Genomic DNA, 24,223 nt, shown 5'->3' with positions numbered 1-24,223 from the left:
CTTAGGCGCGAGAATGCAATGCGAAAGGGAGTTGCATTTCGGTGTAAATTTTGCGGTGATGCAAAAGCGGTTTACGCGTATTTATTTTCTTTCGTAAACACGTGCAACAGGATGCATGCTTTATTCCAAATAGAATGAAAATGAAAGATACGGGATATAAATCAAAACATATGTTACACAAAAAATATAACGAAAAATTAATAATCCGATTAAAATTCTATTTTACTGCAACGTAACGGAATATTTAAATTAAAATAATAATATACAATACCATAATTAATTTTTACTATAATTATTTTTCCAAACATAATTATATCTTGTAGTGTGCTTCAATAATTTATCTTATATCTCTTCAGATATTAATAAAAATCTAATTTTTTTATTTTTAAATAATTAAATTAACCAATATATATTAAATTTTATCAGTAAAAGAGAGAGAGTAATGATAAATTTTAAGAATAATTAAAATAAATTGTTTATTTTGTCAAAAAAAAAAAAAAAAAATAATTAAAAATATGTACTCGTGTATATATGTATATATTCAGTAATGTAATTCTCAATAGAGAAAAGTTAAATTAAGGAAAGAATTAAATCCTGAAACTTTTCTCAAAACAACAATAAATATCAATTAAAATCTTAACGCGGCTTAACTTTTGTACAAAGTTTTTGATTAGTTTGCAATTAGTCTCTATCATATTGTGTCATGTCAAAATTTTCTACCGTTGTCATAATATTTAGAACATATCAACTGACATTCTCATTGAAAAAATTAAAGACAATAGAAAAAAAAAACTAAAACGATAGAAATCTGTTACAGAATGAACTACGTAAAAATCACTGTGCAACGCGATCATGTCGAATATAAGATATTATTCTAAGATTGCAATATAGTCAATTCTCAATGAAGCAATCATTCAAATCATTGTTCAATATTTTAATATACATATTTAGTTCCAAATGTATGGCTATTCAATTTATAAATATTTTATCAAATTGGAATCAGATAATTACATAATATTATTAAAAATGCAAACACAAAAAATTTTCAATTTGATTAACAGATATTTACAAAAACAAAGAATAATTTAACCAAACAGAGATATGATATCAATTTACGTAAAAAAGTAAAAAATTCATGATGCCCAATTCACAATTATGTCAAATTAAATTAAAGTTAACAGGTTAATATAATATTACAGGGTATACAGATAAATAAAAAATTTTTAATTAAGATATACAAAGATATACAAATATTTTTAAATCTTTTATTCCAACTCGAGTTTCTAATTCATATTATAATTGCGTCCTCTGTAAATTATGATGATCTTAATCTCAACATCATTGCTATTTTAATAAGATCGTAATATTTGACGAGTTTATGCACGAAGAGACTTGCGCGAAAAAACGACAATTTGACACAGGATGACCTAGCAGGGGATAGTAAGAAAAAAGAGAAAAAGATATCGAAGCAATATGAGAGACTGACATATGTCGGGCTGGCCCAACGGGACCTGTTACCGAAAGATAACAATGATCCAGTCCGCTTCGCTGGTAGTTTCGCGAGAAACGACGACACCTTTCCCGGTGGTTATGATCGTCTAGACGAATCGCGTGCGAGTTCGACACGAAAAACTCGTCCCACGGGTGCTATAGTCAGCATGACTACATCGAGCAACCCCGAAACACCGACAAAAAATCATGGACAAATTCCACCCACTGTACCCAAGCGCAGCATTCAATAACTATTTATTTGTTTCCGACGCGAGTTGCATGGTACTTTTACGAATAACAGGATGTATATACCATGTATACACTGTATCTCTTTAAGTGTTGATACATATACAGGATGTTAAAAAAAAACAATATTTATGGTAGATAGAACACACCATATTGAGTAGAAAACCTTAATAAACATATAGATCGAAAATTCAACCGTTTCTGAGATATAATATAAACATTTTTGTCGAATTATTCGACAAGCGCACTCGATTCGGTCACATAATTCTAAGTCATTTATCGGCGAAGAATATATTATGCTTTTCAAATATCCCCACAAAAAAGTGTAATCACTGTGTAATCACCAAATCGCAAAGATCCGCAATCGCCGGTCGGTTGATGACAACTGACTGATTGCCGGTGAAATCTTCTGTTACAAAGTATGTATGGAAATTGAATGAGGACATTCAAAACGCGGTTTATAAACACTGAGGTAAACATCGCATGCGACACGTAGAAGCCAGTAAATCAATCATGATGCTAACATACAAAAATGTTTATATCTCAGAAATGGTTGAGCTTTCAACCTATGTTTACTAGGTTTTTTTACTCAGTATAGTGTGTCCTACCTATTATATAAATATTGAATGGTTTTTTTTTAATACCCTGTATATCGTATCTCTAAAACAGAAATTCTATACAAAGTGCAAAAACCCTGAATAAAAGCTAGAACGCTATAAATCTGTCTCTTTTTCCCAGAGCGTAGAGAAAAATCAGAAATAATTTTAAACTAATAATAAGTTAGTAGCACGTGAAACTATTAAATTAATTTTTATTTATTTATTTATATTAAATTAATTAATTCAATTTATTTATTTATGTTAAATTAATCTACTCGTTTTCCAATATGCATTTAACAGATTTAGGTAGGAGAAATTTGTTGTTTTATAATTACATATTTAAAAATAAAAGATTATGCAAAAATCATGAGCTTTAAAAATTCTCAGAGCTATATTCACGTAGTTACTTTTAAGACGAGAATCTATCACAAAATAAGCTTGAACGAATCAACGACATTATTTTTAATTGAAAGCGTCCTGTGTTGTATAATAATAATACAAATTTAAAACTGCAATGATATATATAAAACGAGAGATATATAAAAAGAAAGCACTCGATTATACTGTATTTTAAGAAAAAAACCGATGTCAAACTTTTTAAAGAATTTAAAGAATTCGTCTAATTGTAGGTATAAAAGAACCGGCAAGGCTAAAATTAGTATACATAAAGCAAATTTCCAATAACTATTTTCTCTTAATTAATACCTAATAATCTCTTTAATTCTATTTAAATACATTCTTGTGACAGATAAAATAAAAAAAAAAAGAATTATCGATGATACACACCGAGCGTATTTCTTGGATAAGATTCCGATCCCCGAGTGATATAATTCGGAAGTCCGATATGTCTACCTGATCGATCAATACTTCGGAACTTTAACTTTGGAATGCAGAATCCATTCTACATACATTCGTATGTGCACCCTTTGTTCTCTCTTCCCAGGGTTTCTATTTGCTACACATTTCCCCGTTACTCGCGAGAATTTCACGCCAAGAATACGCTGATACTCGCATTCATCCAAGTGAAATGGATATGGAATTTACATTTAAAGTAGTAACGGATAGTAGTAACACGGATTCACCATATGCACCCCCTCGGAACAAGTTTCACGACTTTATTTTACTTTTCCGTTCGTTTGTTCGGACTTAATCGTATCTGATTTTCAAGTAACTTAATTACTTCATTCTAAACAATTATTGCAGCGATTTAATTTAATGAATAAATAATTTCAATCCTGTACGTGTGCGTGTGTATAGAATAAGAGACAAAAAGATATTAATGAAAGATGGAGCTTTTCAGAGAATAAACAAAGGATAATCGAATAAAATAATTTAAACACGGATATTAAAATAATATTAAACGTGCAGTTTCTGCACAATCTAATATACAAAGTAAAATTCAAAATCATATTTCAGTGCCGTCGCGTGATAAGAATATCAGAAAAAGTATGAGGAAGCAGCTGAAGTGAAAAGTGTTGCTCATTAATAAGCATCTCATACGACACGATTTTGCTTTTCTACTCTTGTAGCATATTATACCATAATTTACATTTGCCTCCATCGGGAATAACTTGGCCCTTTTGGGATTTTTGCAAACATTAAATTTAAAAAAAACACACGAAGGAAATATTATTTAATAAAAATTAGAATATAATTTTTGTAATCGTGAAACATGCTAATAAAAAAATCACGATATATTTATTCAATAATCTAATTTACAAAGGTATATTATATAATTATTCAAATATTTTGATGCACAAACAAATCTATAAAAGCAAATGCATAATTAATAATTTTTATAGTAATAAATATTTTAAAATGTTATATTCCAGTTTTATAATAAATATTGTAAAAGGAAATGTATATATTCATGTAATTTATAATGTCAAATTTTCTTCGTGTAAATTTGAAGTTGTTGAAAAAATTGGGCAAGTAATTCTTTTAAGTATCTCTGCAGAAACAGTGATTTACCCAGCGCTACAATATATTTGAAACTATACGCCTTTGTCGATAATCGCACAAACTCATTTTATATATCTAAAAAATACATTAATTTTTTATATCCTCTCCAAAGTTTCATGAAACTTCTAAATTTCAGGAAATTCTGTATTCCGATGAAATGGGACACGTACGGTATCTTTTACGTCCACGTTAATACGATTTTGTGGGAGTTACGATGTGTTTGACCGAAAGCAGTCACTATTCTGAAAGAGCACTCCGAAGAGTAGAGTTACAAGTTTGTACCAGTTTTATAGTTCGTGCTTCGCGTATTTGCTATAAGGAATGTCCCCCGCTCGTATTCAGGAAGAGTCGAGTAAAGCAAAGACACAAAATAAAACAAAAACGAGATGACAGATAATGTCTTTATAAGTTAATAAAAATATTTCAATTTTTATATTTTCGTCTCTCACATTTCTCATCTCTACACAACTGCATTATTAAAATTTAATATCTTCTATGTATACATTTCCTGAATGTCCTACAAATATTAACATGCATTAAGAGTAATAATTATATTAGCAAAATAAACAGAACAATGTTGTAATATTATATCACATCGCGTAGGAGATAGATACTCGCAGATGATTTGCAATAAGTACCCATTAACGAGGCTTGATTGTCGTTAAATAATACATTTAACAGTCACATTTGTGTGTACAAATCCGATGGTAATAAACGCGTCACGTTTTGCCGCGACTGATTGTCATGCGTCGCGCAATTAATAATTACTTACACATAGCTATGCAAATTATGTAACCCGCGTGCGCCACATTCCGCGCGCCACGTCGACCTAATCGATTGTAACAATATATAATACATCCTGATTGAACTTTACCAGGAGGGACGCGTGTTTTCGCAATTCACATTATTTATATAAACGTGTCAGTTTCGCCGAAGCCACATAATGTCCCCCTCCCTCTCCTCCTCCTTCCTCGTCGGCGCGAATTAATAATTCGCGATCTCTCTCGAGGGATGCGCCGGGCCGTTTTATGCAAAACGCGATAAACAGTTAGCTGTCGATGTAATAATGAACGGACCGCAAACGATCCGCCAATTATTTCAATCGAATTAGCAGACGAGGTCGCGTCGCGCTTTTATTTCCCGCCGCTAACGATATCGCGTTTAATTGCACAACATTCGTCCCGTCATACGTCTTGCATGCTCTTTTTGTCGCACACGCACAGCAGCTTTTGTCGGGAAAACCTTCTGGCGCGTCTATCCTCGATCGAAATGATACCGTTTTTCGCGCTCGAACACGCGAGAACCGCGGCTGGCTTTTAATTACTTTTAATTTATTTTATCGATTCTCGTTGGCCGCGCATCCGTTAAGTTCTTTTCATCGGTGGCGTCTGTGGTTCCTCGCATATCGAATTTCTATTACATCCGTACCTTTTTCCGCTCTTTCCGTCCGATCCCGCTGTCCTCGTTCGTTGCCGGCGGAATTTCATTCTGATATTATTCGGATACGCGCTCTACCAGAATAGCCAAACTATTCTTCATTTGCGCCAATGGATATAAACAGCGATGTATGAATAAACTAATTAAAATTCCAGCAACGCAAAAATATTTAACAAATGAATGCAAAAACCATTTAATTATCATTAATTAAAATTCCTAACATTGACGCTCCGTGTAATTGTGATGTAAGTAACGTTACCTTTTATATATCTCGCATGTATTTTCTGATGAATTTTTCAGTAATTCTTATTTTTCATATTTTATTCCATAAAGAATAATGTCTTGTTTTTGTTTCCTTATTAATGTGAATTACAATCCTCAAATTATTTGTGTATAAAAATATGTAATAACATTTCCCTCTGTAAAGCGAGCTATTTTTCCGCGTCGCTATAATAACAATCTACGAAAAAATGCATTTTCTCGAGAAAGTCTGTACTCGCGGAACGGTAATAATCATTGTAAAGAGGCAGCGAGAGCTCTCTCGACACGACGCAGCATCCCGTCTGAAACTCGCCTTCGACATTTACGAGAAAATGGTACATCCGCGCTCTTATAGAAGCCTTCCCTCCGTTCAACGACCACAAGATCTTCTTATGAGGTTTGAATGCGCAGTGTGTACTCGTATTACAACGAACCGACCTGTTCGTAAGTCAAGATCCTTATCTCGATTCCACTTCTCTCGTTCCAATCGATTCAGCAATTAATATTTACGTACAAATTAAAACGAGAATCTCGAAAACAACGCGATGATTTGAGGACGTATGAATGAACGTGATACGTTTGCATATGGATACATTGATTTCAATTTCGCGTTTCACAAATGAATACCACGATTCGATATCTTATAATGATCCTTCTAATTGATCCTCGTGTTTACAATTAATTTTACATTATTTATAAGAAACTTTGCACGTAATTTTCTTGAAAATAATTAAAACACAAATTTTAATGGCATATATTATTTTCTAGACAACAAACAATAAAAATATTTCGGCAGAACTTAATCATATAAAAGCTGAATAAATAGAATAATTGATAACTTAAATAAACGCATAACGATTTAAGTAAGATGCACTAGAATTGCGTCAATTTTACATGACCTCAATTTTTAGACCAAGTTTTATGAATGAAGTACGCTTCACAAATCAACGTAAATATTGATCTAGGTCGGTAATGAATCTGAATTAATCACTTGAGTTTTTGCAAGAACATGGGAATAACGGAAAGTTCCTCGAGAGAAGAACGATTAAATGCGTAATTAAATCAAGTTCTAGATAGTCAAGCGAAAAACTGTTTGTGCATGAAAGATATAATATTCATTAGCATGAAAGGTAGTATAGTCCGGTAAGACAGTTTCAAGTAGTAACGGACAGACTAATCAGGCAATATTGAAGAAACGCGATGAAATTATTTTCCTTATGTCAAACGGAGTGTCAATCTTCGATACATATTTTATTAGCATATTCTATGAATAAAAATAAAAAATAATAATAATATAAATATAATTTTAAAATGACTGTATTGTGAAAAATCCAAAAACAAAAATACAAAGATGTTTAGATTAAGCAAAGCTATAGCAAAAATTTATAAGATGATAGATTCAATATCACATTAGAATATTATTTTTGATTTGTTTTTTATTTTAGTTATATAAAGCTATGTAAAATAAAAAAAATATTAACTGTAAATTTTTATTCAAATCTATGTTTATTCGTTATTCATATTTAATGCGTTACTACATTACTTGTATATTATTTGAGTCACTTTTTACTTCATAAACTTTTATGACGATGGATATGAAACGATTTAAAACGTAATTACGATTCGGCAGTGCTTTCTGAAAAGAGACGTACGTGCCCAAGTGCCGAAAGTGAACTCTCGCTCTCTTCCTCAAGAAATGTAGTTTTGTTTTTGACTCTGCGCCATCCGTCTGATGGTCTGACATCACGCATGGCTGTGTCGCAGCCGGACATTTTTGATTTGTTCGCCACTTTAGCGAGTCTCGTTAGAGTTCCTATGGGAATGGCTCGATTCCAAGAGCAGGTCTAGCCTCGCCTGTTGCGGTGAGAGAGTTCGTGCAACCAACGCCTCGCGGTTTTATCCACCGAAACGGAAGTTATGCTGACACGACGATAAAAATTTCAGATTATTACTCTGCGCAACCGCGTCAGTTATTTCGCTGAAACTTAATACTGAAATATTTTTAACAGATGCAATTTTATGATATTTATAGGAAATGTTTCATTCATCTTTATTGAGATATAATAATTTAAAATACGAATAATTTAATTATATTTGTATTATTTTATATATTTATATATTTGAGTTGCAAAAAAAAGATTTAAATTTGCAGCTTCTTAAAATAAAATATTTTTGAAGTGTTACGTAATCAAACATTATCGAAGAGATATTGCAGGAGACACAAACATACACTTCCAGTTTTTTCTTGCATTTAATTATAGAAAGTATGAATTTATATTTATTACGAAGCAAATATAAATTAAAACGCCGAGATATTAAAAATATGAATCTTTATTTCTCGATAAACGCGCGCTTAATGGGCAAAATTAAAAAATTGATCTGTAAGCTAATTGCCTCACTGTTTTAATTGCTTTGTATTACGTTTACACGATGGCGCTTCAATAATTACTGTTGGCGATATCAAAGGAATTAATTTTGATGGCTAATGCAATTTTCAGTTAACTATTTGATCAATCGTAAATAATCATGCGCAATGTGCAATTGTTTCTCGTTTATATTGTACATAAATTTACTGTCGTAATTGGAAGAAAGCCCGGGGAAAAATCAAATCTGAAGTTTCGTTTTCGCTTCATAACATAAAATTAGATTTCTCTATATTCGAAACTTTTCACTTTTAAATTCGGCCACCGAATATTAATTCGGAAAAAAGCTTAGGATTCTTCTTCCATCGCTTTTAATTCAAAAATTATTAACGCGCAATTAATACAAAATGAATTTTTGACTTCTAGTAGTCGCGATATCCGGTAGACGCGCTAACCCAGGGGTGCTCTATATGCGAGGAGGAAACTTTCGACCAGCCGGCTGACCGTTTTAATCCGCGAGTTTTATCTCGGGGATAGAAACGGATTTAATCAACGGCCATTATGCACGCTCTCGCGCCGCGAACGGTACAACCAAGTTTCTCTCCGGCACTCTCGGCTGTTTCGCCGTAGCAGCAGCAGCGAAAGGAGGAGAGAAGCCTGCCTGGTTACCAATTACCACCTTCGAAACTCGCCCCTCGTTTCTTCGTATTGTATCTTAATTAACGGCACTTTTTAGAGGGTACTGCTAATATAATAGCCGTCACTTCCGGCGGCGAACCCGGCAATTACCCTCCTCCCTCCTCTCTTTCTCTCTCTCTTTTCTCACGCGGAGAATCTCGGGACGCTTCTTTGAATGTTTGCGGTTTTTGAATTAGCTATATTAGGGTTTGAAAGTTTTCAGAGAAGTAAGTTTCTCATTGATTTATAACGGCTGATGGTCCCATTTTGTCTCCCTAACTTTTAAAGATTCACCGACTAATCGACAACACGTGGCTTTTATTTCCAGCATTGTTCCTTTTACATTTCATATTTTTTATAAATCTCCTAAATTATCTATATTCTTTACAGAGACGAATATACTCACATTTTTCCCTTTCGTTCGTTTTTGAAACCGTTATAACGTGCAAATAATTTATAATAATTAAAGTAAATTTACAATGATTCACATAATAATTCAGTTATAATTTCTCTTGGAAATTTTGAAGAGGGATCAGCTGAGATACGGTAACTGATGATGGCAAAGTGCCATTCGTCAAGCTATAACTGTCTCGATTTGACAAAAATTTCGCTCATCTTCCCGCAATCAATCGAGGAAAGCTCCCGATCCATCACCGCCACGTGCGCACGGCATCGTCGGATCTTAATCGCCGTTCATCGACGAGACGCGTTCTGTCTAGAGGAAGATGGCGGGCTGTCGCAATCAAGGGAATTTCATATAGGCGCTAATTAGCGAATGTAGCTACTGTCGCAAATTGCGAGCCTGTTCCGCGATAGCATATCGCGTATATATGTATGCGTGTGTTTGTGTGTAAAGTTACCTCGCTCGTGTACATGGCCCATTGATTACCGGCGTTACGTACGTCAAACACAATTTTAATCCCTTCACGCTCGCAGAGTGATACACTTTGCCGCTAACTTTGTCGCGAGTTGAGTCTAACGTACATGATAATGTCCTCCACGTTTGTCAAAAGTGATTGTTATGCAAGAGATAAACGCGATTTATTCCCTAATTTTCGACGATTGTATTTCACTGTGCATTATTTTCAGTCAAGAATGCACGGCTAAATTTATTTGTAATTAAATTATGAAATAAGAATTTTCAAACCATTTATTTAAAGCCTTTTTCACAGTGGTGACTATAGGTTTTCGTTTCGTCGCAAATTTTGAAAAATGAAGAATATAAAAATCTTGCTTCTGTATCCTATAATTATTCATATATTTTCGAAATAATAATTTTTTGTACATTATATTAAAAACTACATTTTTCATAGGAAAATTATGTAATTCCTATATTATTTTTTTCAACTCTTTCGGGATTCTTGAAAAAATATAATATTCAATAAAAAATTGAAAGGTTTAATTAATTTGCGATAAATATTGCACATGACCAATGGTGAATATTGATCAATAGCTAAATATTCTTATGTATGTGTGTATTTCACTTTACACACATACTACATACATCATGAATTAAATAATTTTGTGCACGTATTACGAGCATAAAATTATTTAATTCATGATGCATATGTAATGATAACATAAAATTTTACATAGTTCGAAAATTTTAACGAAGATAAATTTTACAAAATAAATTTTATATTGTGATAATATATGAGAACGAAATCCTATTAAGTATTTCTTACAGATAAATTATAAATTTGTATAATGACAATAAAAGCAAAATGAGCAACTAAAATTGTTATCAACAATATCTCAGAGTTAATCTTAAATCTACTTGCAAAACCCACGAGTTTATCGTAGCAATTGTAAAATATACATCATCTTCTTAAGTTTACTTCTACTTTTATCAATGTATAATATAATGCAAAAAGAGTTAAGACAATCGCGGAGATGTGACACTTGTTTTAAGCTTTCAGCAACTTTGCTCATTTGCTACTAAAGTTTGCGTTTTACTTCCCGAACTTCATTTCACATTCTATTCCATATCTCCAAGTCAAGAATCCAGATAGATTTTGAGCATATAGTCGCAGCGTAGTTCGAAAACTCAAATGCGAAGTAAGTAAAGTGTAAAGTATAGTATTAGATATGCAAAGTCACGTGTTTCTGAGTGCGATGATCTCTTACTGTCACGTACCTCTCGTACCGGAAGATTAAAGCGGTTTAACAATTTATAACTGCAGAGAGAACAATTTTTACGAACGCTCCTCATCTTTCTGTTATCTACGTAATAAAGCAATAAGTTAGACTCCATTACATCTGCTACGCTTTCTTCCGTGCAATTTCATGTAAACGATCATATACTTTCACATCTATAATTTGCAAATTGCATATTGCAACTAACGATGAGTATAAAAAATATCGATGCTTTTAATTAAACTCTTATTATAAAGTTACATAATTATATAAAATATAAACGATGTATGTGGATAAGGTAATATATGTAGAATATATGTGAAACTTGGCCGGGTTCACTTTAATTGCCAATCTGACGCAATACGTTTCAATAAATATCGTTTCCATTTTTTTTTTGGCACGGTCATTTGATAAATAATATGCGACATGCATAGCATAAAATATTCACTTTGTCTACTTTTCATCTCCATTCAATTTCAGCGAGCACGTGGAAAATATATTTCACAATTTTATATAAAATAAAAAATAAAACATCAAACTTATTTCGAGTAATCTATGAATCGGCAAATACAAGAAGAAAATAGATTTCTGTTATTATTTTTACATTTATGTTCGTTCAAATTAAACGCGAATATCTCATGCCAAAGTTGTGTATCTTTCGGAATCATGTCAAGCGAATGTTTGTTTGTTCAAATTGTAGCAAGACAGGTGGCGAAACCTTTCGACTAGCCACTTTAGTAGAAACTTCTACGCGAAAATCCCCCTTTGTAACACGTTTACGCCCTGTCTCCCATAATACCGAAGATGACAGTATAAAATCCAGCAACGCTTTTCCCATTTTGTTTTCCCGAATTATTCGACGGCGTCGTTTTGATATTTTAGCACATGTATTTTTCGAAAAATATAAAATTACACAAATATTAATAAAAAAAATATTCTATAAATCTTACGTTTCTCTAAAATAAAATTAAATATGATATAAATATATACAATTCAAAATTGAGTTAAATTGAAGAGCTCGTTAAAATATCCAATGTATTTTAATGTAATCTTTAATTAATGTATCTTTATTATTTCACGATTAATTACAATTGCTCAAAATACAAAGCCATTATATTGAAGCATCAATCGATTAAAAAATGGTTAATCAATAGAGAACAAACGAATACGAGATAGTAACATAATTCGGCAGGAAGTCTTCCGAAATAATCACGTGCGATACGTAGCGCGAGAGGTTAAACGAGTTCACAAAATTGGAACGAACGGAAAACGTAATAATTGTAGTCTCCAAAGGGAGACCGGATGAAATTTTTATCAAAATATAAAACGAAGATTCGCGAATAAAAACGCGGTGAAATATGAATCAACGAGGATGATTCGGATATTCGGACAATGCGACGAGTTATCGATCAAATAATGTCAACCATTATTTCCGAGCGCCGAAGCGATAAAATATCTCTGCCCACATATTTCTCACTCCTGTGTCCACATCTTCGTTAATTTATCGTGTTAAAATTCAATTGTTCTTGCCGCGAAATCGAAACGCCGCGTTCCGAAACTAATTATCGAGATTGCTAATAGAGTAAAATGTACAAATGAACACGCGATTAAGAAGAATTGCTACGTAATTTTATATTTTTTCTTGCTAAATAAATTTTAAATAGATGATTCTTATGCGTATAAATAATTATGTAATAATGCGCGTGTAACATGCATTGAGACGTAATTTTTGTAATTACAAGATCGAGACTACATTACAGGATCACAAAATTGAAATTTTGTTACAGTCGGAAGACCTACAAACGCGATAGAAATTTTATAACCGGTACATTATATTATTATCGTCATGTTCGGTAACTAGCTCTGGATATTGTAACGTGATACACACGCGAATTGCGAAGAGATCATTTTAACATCCCAATGTGTAATTGGTACCGTTCGGAGTTCGAATTTGATTTAATTTAATGTCCCATCGTGGCAAACAACGTGGATGATTATCAATTATTCTGCGACTGTATGTACTTGTTAACAATTCTAATTAAAATTAAACAGCCTCGTACTTGTTGCTTAACGCTTGCCATTCTGCGCGAAATTAAATATAAAAGTGCAATAAAATTTGTAACTTGATTGAAGCTATTAATCAAACTGACGATTAAAATGATGTGATGCGGAAATGCATGGAATAGATAATTAATAAAATGAAATTGTCAAATAACGGCACAACAATTTTCAAAATAATTGATAAAAGAAAATACGAAAAAATTTTAATGAAAAAAACATGCCTATTTTTAATTTAAAAATTGAGCTTAAAAAAAAATAGTAGTCGTACACATAATTTAATTATGTGTGTGATATTAAATTGCACAATTTCATTTTAATCAATTTCTCAAATTATGATAGAATAGCAATGCGTGCTCTAATTGCGTTTAATAAATAGTGGCCAAATTAATTAGTGTTAGCTAATCAAATTTTATAGCGCCTAATTAACATTATCAGTAAATGCATATGCCATACTACGTTGGATAATTACATAATTAAATCATGTTTCAATCATAATTCGAATAATACTTAATTAATTATTAAAATCTTGCCATGATTATTGCTTTCAATTTCATTAATACCCAAGGCATCGAATTCCCATTTAACAAATAATCAGAAATGAGACGTGAATTTGGAAATTGTTGTATAATATCGTTAAAAATAAAAAGTGAAGGTGTCCATGTTAAGGATATAGTGCATATTAAAAATAAACTCTTTTCTCTAGAAAAAAAAGAATCTCTTAACAAATCTAGTTTATATCGTGGCAATTATAAAAGGAAATAACTGTCAAAATTAAAAGAATCACTTTTCGTATCGCGGCTCGATAAAAATAATTCGCGCATGATTCGCGAGAATGTCGAATGCCTTCATCGAGGGGATTACGTGTAATCGTACGGTCGTAAAAGATCCGAACGTGCGTTAATCTAATTAGGGCATACGCCACCTGAAAACCGACGGACAGGTTTACGGGCGAATGCACGTGTGGTAATTAACCGCGCCTCCCTCTCCCCCTCCCTTCTGAGTTACCTCAATTTGGCGTGAAGTAGATGGTGGGCTGCGGTTTCGTGTAGCGTGAAACTCTCATCAACCACCATGATTACCACTAGAGAGCACGCTTTTCTCGTTCTCTTCCTGCATTGCAAACCGCCGTCCGAATGCCTAACGGCGCTGCCCTTTTTAAATTTCTGATTGTTTTCGCTCTCATTTAAATGTACGCGGAAATGCGCTAATAGCCCTAATAGCGTGTTTTCGCCGCGCCTTTAAATTTATTTATAAGATTTTTAGAAAAAGACTGAACTGTACTTAAAAGACTTTTTTAAACCAATTTAGGATTTTGATCTTTTCATAATAAAAATATTCAATTATATCGATAATTCATTAATTAAAAGCTAAAATTAAAAATTTTGTGTACGAGTTGCGTTTTATAGATACAGATACATCTCAATTAATATTTTAATTAATTAAAGATAGTATAATAATGAATCCTGTTTTAGTAGAATTTTTTATTTTTATCTTTTCTGTTTCTATATCATTATTTTTTGATATAACGATGCCAGAACGTAGAAAAATGTATTATTCGTATTTCAGCTCATTTTCGCTTTTAATATAGATATAAATATGATCCAAAGCGTTTTGTCTTTGTCATTAAACGAGTTCACAAAATTGGAACGAACGGAAAACGTAATAATTGTAGTCTCCAAAGGGAGACCGGATGAAATTTTTATCAAAATATAAAACGAAGATTCGCGAATAAAAACGCGGTGAAATATGAATCAACGAGGATGATTCGGATATTCGGACAATGCGACGAGTTATCGATCAAATAATGTCAACCATTATTTCCGAGCGCCGAAGCGATAAAATATCTCTGCCCACATATTTCTCACTCCTGTGTCCACATCTTCGTTAATTTATCGTGTTAAAATTCAATTGTTCTTGCCGCGAAATCGAAACGCCGCGTTCCGAAACTAATTATCGAGATTGCTAATAGAGTAAAATGTACAAATGAACACGCGATTAAGAAGAATTGCTACGTAATTTTATATTTTTTCTTGCTAAATAAATTTTAAATAGATGATTCTTATGCGTATAAATAATTATGTAATAATGCGCGTGTAACATGCATTGAGACGTAATTTTTGTAATTACAAGATCGAGACTACATTACAGGATCACAAAATTGAAATTTTGTTACAGTCGGAAGACCTACAAACGCGATAGAAATTTTATAACCGGTACATTATATTATTATCGTCATGTTCGGTAACTAGCTCTGGATATTGTAACGTGATACACACGCGAATTGCGAAGAGATCATTTTAACATCCCAATGTGTAATTGGTACCGTTCGGAGTTCGAATTTGATTTAATTTAATGTCCCATCGTGGCAAACAACGTGGATGATTATCAATTATTCTGCGACTGTATGTACTTGTTAACAATTCTAATTAAAATTAAACAGCCTCGTACTTGTTGCTTAACGCTTGCCATTCTGCGCGAAATTAAATATAAAAGTGCAATAAAATTTGTAACTTGATTGAAGCTATTAATCAAACTGACGATTAAAATGATGTGATGCGGAAATGCATGGAATAGATAATTAATAAAATGAAATTGTCAAATAACGGCACAACAATTTTCAAAATAATTGATAAAAGAAAATACGAAAAAATTTTAATGAAAAAAACATGCCTATTTTTAATTTAAAAATTGAGCTTAAAAAAAAATAGTAGTCGTACACATAATTTAATTATGTGTGTGATATTAAATTGCACAATTTCATTTTAATCAATTTCTCAAATTATGATAGAATAGCAATGCGTGCTCTAATTGCGTTTAATAAATAGTGGCCAAATTAATTAGTGTTAGCTAATCAAATTTTATAGCGCCTAATTAACATTATCAGTAAATGCATATGCCATACTACGTTGGATAATTACATAATTAAATCATGTTTCAATCATAATTCGAATAATACTTAATTAATTATTAAAATCTTGCCATGATTATTGCTTTCAATTTCATTAATACCCAAGGCATCGAATTCCCATTTAACAAATAATCAGAAATGAGACGTGAATTTGGAAATTGTTGTATAATATCGTTAAAAATAAAAAGTGAAGGTGTCCATGTTAAGGATATAGTGCATATTAAAAATAAACTCTTTTCTCTAGAAAAAAAAGAATCTCTTAACAAATCTAGTTTATATCGTGGCAATTATAAAAGGAAATAACTGTCAAAATTAAAAGAATCACTTTTCGTATCGCGGCTCGATAAAAATAATTCGCGCATGATTCGCGAGAATGTCGAATGCCTTCATCGAGGGGATTACGTGTAATCGTACGGTCGTAAAAGATCCGAACGTGCGTTAATCTAATTAGGGCATACGCCACCTGAAAACCGACGGACAGGTTTACGGGCGAATGCACGTGTGGTAATTAACCGCGCCTCCCTCTCCCCCTCCCTTCTGAGTTACCTCAATTTGGCGTGAAGTAGATGGTGGGCTGCGGTTTCGTGTAGCGTGAAACTCTCATCAACCACCATGATTACCACTAGAGAGCACGCTTTTCTCGTTCTCTTCCTGCATTGCAAACCGCCGTCCGAATGCCTAACGGCGCTGCCCTTTTTAAATTTCTGATTGTTTTCGCTCTCATTTAAATGTACGCGGAAATGCGCTAATAGCCCTAATAGCGTGTTTTCGCCGCGCCTTTAAATTTATTTATAAGATTTTTAGAAAAAGACTGAACTGTACTTAAAAGACTTTTTTAAACCAATTTAGGATTTTGATCTTTTCATAATAAAAATATTCAATTATATCGATAATTCATTAATTAAAAGCTAAAATTAAAAATTTTGTGTACGAGTTGCGTTTTATAGATACAGATACATCTCAATTAATATTTTAATTAATTAAAGATAGTATAATAATGAATCCTGTTTTAGTAGAATTTTTTATTTTTATCTTTTCTGTTTCTATATCATTATTTTTTGATATAACGATGCCAGAACGTAGAAAAATGTATTATTCGTATTTCAGCTCATTTTCGCTTTTAATATAGATATAAATATGATCCAAAGCGTTTTGTCTTTGTCAAAAAAATACATCTATCAAATATGATTTTATTATATTATATTACGTCATGCGCCCGCCGTAACATGAACCTGCACTTTGACGTTAGTATGAAATTTTATCAACTCGATATGTTAGTACGGCAAGATATGACAAACGCGACAGAATATTTTGTTGCAGATATTGTGAAAATTAATAATTTCATATTACTTTCCCTATCAATAAATTCTCAAAAAATTTATATTTTGATAAAACTTCGCACGCATTCGAATACGCGTAGAATGATTCAGCGGATAAACTGTGAAATTTTTCATCGGCGTAAAAAAATGATTTTCTGTACGTCAAATTGATAAAATTATCTTATTCATTAAATATATTAATTATGATCGACATACCGCGAATTTAATTCTTATTATCAAAGAGAAAATACGAACTAAAATCGTTAAGGAGAAGACACAAAATAATGCTACAGCAGAGAGGATTTGTGAGATGGTAAGGGAATTTCCGACAGGCGCCATTAATACACTTTACGTGCGTTTCTCTGATTCCTTGGCCCGAATGGACTCGACCTCGTTACTTTTTAAGAGGCGCCCCATCCTGTCGCGAGCTACAAAAGGGAAGAGATGCGAATCGCAGAGAGACAACGCAAAAGCTTCTAGATCGAGCGTTGCTTCCACGCGTTGCAATAATTATATTGATCGAGGCAGGGATGTGTTTCGAGTATCGGTAGAAATATATTTTGCTGTTTCTTGTGATCACTACGAATGCGCGAAACTTTATCATCGTTAGAAGAACTGCTGAGAGAGTGCAACGTAACACTCATCTCCATTTAGATACAACAAGTCTATTGCGTTAGTTCATCCAATTATTTGCGCTTTCTATACTTATAATTAGATAAAACACATGTGTTTTAACGTGAAAAAAAGAGGAATTGTTTCTTTTCCACAACATTCCCGTATATATTTAAAACTATTTAAGTTATTTAATAGACTGTGAAACGTACATGATACTAAATAATAATTTAATATAATTTAATTATGTGCTCTTTCAACGTTAAAAATTTTTATACCATGTGGAAAAAAAAGAAAATACTGACTGTATGCGTGTGTAATAAAGGCTCAATTCGAAATAATTTAACGAAATTTTGCATTAATATATTATCATTGGATCTAATAAAAATGGATTTGAGATTTTCTAAAAATATCTCTCAAGGCACGATATCTCTGGAATATATCTCTCAAGTCTGTTTTCTGACAGTATATTCTTCTTGTTTCTCTCTTTCAGTATGTCACTACTTCGGGCAGGGCATGTGATAGCAACCATCGCTTCAACGTAACATCAAAATAAGTGACAGTTTGCAGTGGCATAGTGTGTCAGCACTCTTACCGCAGATGTGTGTGTATGTGTATGTGTATGTGTGTGTGTATATATATATATATATACACACACACATAAATTCTGCATCTCTAACCGCGGAAAAGCTTGAAATCGCTTGAAAGCCAAACCGTACATTATAATATGGAATAAGCGAAATAAGAAAAAATATAGAAGCAAAGCTGATACATTCTCCGACTTTAGGATATTGAATTAGCAATGCAGTCTTATTCTGTAGCTTACAGCAAATTCTGATTGGATATGTCAATATTGGTTTATATGAACAAGTCCGTTAGACAGAAATTTTATAGAAACGCTAAAGTTTTAAATGAAAATACCTTGATCAGCATAAAATGCTCAGCATAAATTCTGTCGAATAGAACGATGATTTATGCCATGTTTTCATTGGTAAACCGTTTATATGTTTTTATATTAGTTTGCGTACAATGGCGTTTAAAATGCAGTAATGCATTCAAATTCGTTATTACTACGCATCGTTTCCAGATAAAAATAAATAGCGTTTAGAATTACTAAATCATTTATAAAAAAACATTAAACAATTTGTCCAAAGCAGAAAAGATAAAAAGAAAGAATATACCTATGAGATTTTTTTTGATAACATTTTGGTAACAAATATGTTTCTGTTTGCTTACTCTGTGCTATACGAATGCTAAAAACGAATTTGAATAAAGCGCACAATTATTGGTCAAATATTTGATCCTCGTTAGAATGATTCTTAAATATTTCATTAAAAAATTCGAATACATGTATATTTATAATTGCAATAAGTTCTACATATATTTCTCTCGTACGTTCATTAAACGGATTTATAAATCAAGTCAATGTTTTGTTTTGCAGCAATAAAAGCTACGGTTACAAAACAAATGTAGGATATACGATATAAACGCCGTGTAGAAAAAATATTAAACATAAATGATAAAAATGAAATATCTCCGCAAATGTTACTTACACAAGTCCACCTTCACAGATTTAAAATTACTCGAGATATTGTTATTCATGAAATATTCGATCTAATAAAATATGGCTAACAAAGTTCGTTAAACAGTTTATCATGTGATATCAGAATTACGTTCTGAAACGTTCCACTTTTCCGGAAAAATCTATTAACGAAACATAGTCGTTTTTTATGGGAAATAATTGTGTATATTAATAAGACTCTGCGAAACAGATAAAAATCAGCGATATCAAACATTCAAACAGGATGTGTGTAAAAAGCAAATACAATTCTAACTCAATTTTACATTTTTCTCTTTTCTTAGATTCATAAAATCGTAATACGCTTCTCTAAAGTATTATTTACGATGCCTATAAAAAATGGAAAGATATCGCGATGAAGTCGGCGCAATTAATGAAGTCTGTGACACACAAATCAAAAGCATAAATTTGGACGCTAAGTCCGAAAATGGCTTTTTACGAGAAAAACGAGAGACATAGTTTATTGGTCAGCTCGATATTCACGGATCGGCTTTCATCGGTCGACGCGAATCCGAATAAAAACGCGTGCGCGCGACAATTTTGGCGGCCGTTTAATTTCGATCTCCCCGCCGAAATATCCTCGCGGATTTCCGCGGGGTCGGAATTACTCCTGCGCGCCCGCGAAGGGGATGGGCTCTGTATTACTAGCGACGCTCGTGACGCGTTTTCGAGCAAAAAGAATTAAACGATAGGAGCGGGAAGATACTGGTGGCCGCGCTCGCGCGTAAATCCATTAAAACCCGTCTTTTGTTCCCGAGCTGACGAAAGGATTTATAGGCCGACAGCGGTGTTGGCGGTCGTGCCGTAACAAAGACAAATGGATCCGCGAATGAAGTAGAATGGCCAACTCGCCGCCTCAAATATAAAATTAGTTTGAACTTCACACGCTTCAACGAGGACCGGCCGCGGACGGCGAGACCGCCATTCACGCGGCAAAAAAGGAGAAAAAAATATGATATAAATATTCGCCGACGCGGCCGCATCCGCTTTTGTGCGATCCTCCCGCGTCGCGTGAATCATTTATTATTCTCTTTTGATGTTGTATAATACGCGGAGCAGAGAGCAGAGAAGAGGCGAGGGGAGAAAGAGGGGGGGGGGAGAGGGGGAGAGAGAGAGGGAGAGAGAGAAACCGACAAACTTTGACATACGTTCGTGATATAATTTGACGTTCCATTCCCGCGGAAAGACCCGAGCGACTTTTGTCTCACATGCGTGATTTATGGTATATGATAATTTTATTATACGAGCAAAACGGGAAAATCGCGCGCATGTCGAAACTGGCAAAATCAACTCACCGGGAGGCGGTGCTCGAAAAAGATTCGTGCGCGGCACGAACGCGAAACACAATAACCAACATTAAACGTATCGGTAAACGAGTTTTTTTACGTTCGAAACTTATTTAAGCGGCGCTTTCGCGACGCGAAGCCACCGTTCATGAATTGTAAATTGTTATCACTGCTGATTTAAAAAAGCAGTGATTGCGTTTAAAAATCTTAAAAAATTCAGAGCATCTATAAAATTTAAGATATATAGAGAAAACATGAAAGAAAGACTCATATTGTTTGCTCTTTTTTCCTTTCCGACCATTAAGCACCACCAAAAATATTCAATCACAGAAACATTAATTATTCGTAATGGTAAAATTATTAATTTGATATGGAACATAATTAAAAAAGATGATAACGTATTAAAATGATCCTAAATTATATCAAATCGTCAAAAATATTTTCGTGAATCAAAAGACACACAATGCACATATATTTCAATACCTTGCAATTTCAGTTTTATAATTTTATTTCACGACTCATTATCATCTTTTAATCTAAAGATTTTTTAATATACACGTATATATTATATTCTATAGAAAATGAAATCATTTTAAAAGAGCAACGTCTATTAAAAGCAAGCATTTTTTGCACGTCCAACGCAATTAAACCGCGCATTATTCACGCAACGCGTTTCAATCTTCTTAAATAATGAATTAGCTTTCGGGAGAGCGCCGCCTCGAGGGAGAACGCGTTTCGAAAGTCAGAGATTTCCGGTAGAATAAAAAATCTGCGGCGCTTATGTTTTCGCAGAATTTGTTTCGTGCCGCGCGTCGAAAGAACACAAGTGCAGTACTTACCGCTGATCCATGTGCCATTGAAGCTCTTGGGGGACAACGAACCGGAAAGCCATTCCTCCAGGGATATACCGGGTGCGCCGTTCGTTCTCGACGCGCTGGAGTTCGGGCTGCCGGTCAAGAGGATCGCCGCGGCGATCACCAGGGCAAGCACGATTATGAAGACGATGCCGCAGACCAGCAAACGCCATCGATATCGCTGCTTGTTCTTCGTCATGAGATCCTGCAAAAATAATGCCCATAAAAGCGTTAATAAAATTATAATAAAATAATAATTATATATTATACAATAAATATATTTTTATTATTTTTAATTCGAGAAAATTGTATATTATACGAGCAATGAGAAAATTATAAAACTTAGATTTTATAATATAAACTCAATAACAATAATTATAATGAATTTATGCGATTAATGTACATACATGCTTGCGTGATCATCGAAAAATTGTAAAAGTAAAAATAATATTAAAAATTCAAAATTCAAAATAAAGTTGAAAGTTATTTTGCGATTCATTAAAATTACTGAGGATTTAGGTTCATCGATTGCATGGATTTATTATAATTAATTTACTTTAGTTATCAACTACAGGATTATTTTATTAATATCAATATTTATTTGTCCAACGTTTTAATTAAAATGTTGCATATGTATTGTATTATCGGAGAATAAAGTGCATTTTCTCTGGAAAAATTTTGTAATATCGTCGCGTATTTTGTAATGTTTTCACGCATGTATAATCGATATAATTGATACCTCTCAATATCGAGTTTATCATTCATATCCACTCATATAAGTTCCAATATATGGCTTGTATGTGTATACGTTTATACAAAAATAAAATGTTTTTCCAGAAGGTCAGTATTCCCAACCCATTAAAAATTACGCTTTTTTGCAAACAATCTCCAATCCATATACATATATATATATATATATATGTATACATATAATAAAATATGTTCTTCCCAAATTGCATAAATATAATTTCGATGTTGTTGATGTAAACAAATTGCAGATTACTTACAGTTTGGCTCGTATCTCAAAACTAGAGATTTGAAATTAAATTAATCCCGGCTTTACTTAATAACAAAATTCACGTACGCGATTTCATAATCTCGTAACGAACCAGCCTTAGGCGATACGTGATCGAATGTGTCAGAATTTCGCACATTCGGCCAAAACCAGCTTCTCGCTTTAAAATAATGTTCTCGAACGCACACCCAGCGAGAGATGCCGCGCGATCGCGATATGAGAAATAGTCGGGAAGGGAATGCGAGAAAGAGTGGAGCGGGCAGGCTCTCTGTGTAATCCGGTCTTATCGAAAATTGAATTTCGTATTTCCGGAAAAATAAAAGCCAGTACTGTGCCGCCGTGGCGGGGCATGCTATCCCATATTTATAAATCTTCTTTATCAAAATTAAATTTGATCGGCGCGGACCGCCGGACGTTATCGAGCCAAGGCGCCGGCGTCGCGACCTAACTTCATTTATCACGGACCCGTCGATGACCGAAACGGTCGCGATCCTAACCGAGAGGATTGACCGCAAGGTGATCAAGAGGGAGAGAGAGAGAGAAAGAAGGAGATATATAATATACATATATCAAGTGTAAAACTGTTCGTAAGGGCAATATAAGAAAAGAATTATGACAATTCGATGCCTGAAAATTTTTGCTAAAAAAATATCGTCACTTTAAATTATAATTATTATACAATATGACGAATATTTAAAAATGCATTAAAGATTTACAATGCAGATTAAATGTAACACGCGATAATGCATTTTGGACAGAATTTTAAATGATCGAAAGATCCGCTATTAACGAATATACTATGCATCTTCGAAATGCCATATCTTTCATATGGTCGATATCGGTCCAATGATGGACCAGACGATTTTTCTTTCATCTGATATATTTTTTTTCTCCCGATTTCAACTCACAAGTGCGCACGTCGTGATTTATGAGCGAGCGCCTTGACGGCACCGGATACGCTTTTCCTATATAGAGTGGGAAAACGATTTACGGTTCAGCGTTTAGCTCACTGTCGCGTTAAAGAACGCGGCCTTTCCATTTATTATGCGTCGATGAAATGTGGCTCCGTCGACGAGAACCTGTCGGAAGCAACGTGATGGAACCTCAATGAAAACGAGTCATCCAAAGCGTAAGCTGAATTTTAACGAAGTGTGTATGTGTGCATGTGTGTGTTGAAAATTAATGGAAATTTAAATTTTCCAATTACTAAGCTCAAATATTGGTTAATTTTTAATTACTAAATTAAACATAGACAATCCTCAATTATTAAGTTAAAATATTAAACAATTTTTAAATTAATTAATTCGTCTTTATTAATTGCATTCTGATTAAAATTTAATTCCCATTAAATACCTCGAAAAATGAAGCTCCCAATAAAAATTTCTATTACATTAAATTTTATTTATATTAATAGAT

The 24,223-nt window shown here is 33.2% G+C and overlaps 1 protein-coding gene across 13 annotated transcripts in view; it reads right to left on the bottom strand.

The window, feature by feature from the left end:
- Positions 1-24,223, bottom strand: part of LOC115235805 (venom dipeptidyl peptidase 4) — a 386,957-nt gene that overhangs the window by 130,629 nt on the left and 232,105 nt on the right. For 12 of the 13 annotated variants that reach the window (XM_029807805.1, XM_029807808.1, XM_029807806.1 and 9 more), the window contains one exon: positions 21,778-21,997. In XM_029807805.1, the coding sequence (XP_029663665.1) occupies positions 21,778-21,997 (220 nt within the window). Of the gene's footprint in view, positions 1-2,081; positions 2,522-21,777; positions 21,998-24,223 lie in introns of those variants that run through there. The other variant, XM_029807818.1, reaches the window with a different exon arrangement.

The sequence above is a fragment of the Formica exsecta genome, unplaced genomic scaffold (genome assembly GCF_003651465.1).
Source record: "Formica exsecta isolate Colony F162 unplaced genomic scaffold, ASM365146v1 scaffold235, whole genome shotgun sequence".
NCBI classification, from domain to species: Eukaryota; Metazoa; Arthropoda; class Insecta; order Hymenoptera; family Formicidae; genus Formica; species Formica exsecta.
Note: the sequence above shows the minus strand (reverse complement) of the source record. Positions and strands in the feature narration are given on the sequence as shown.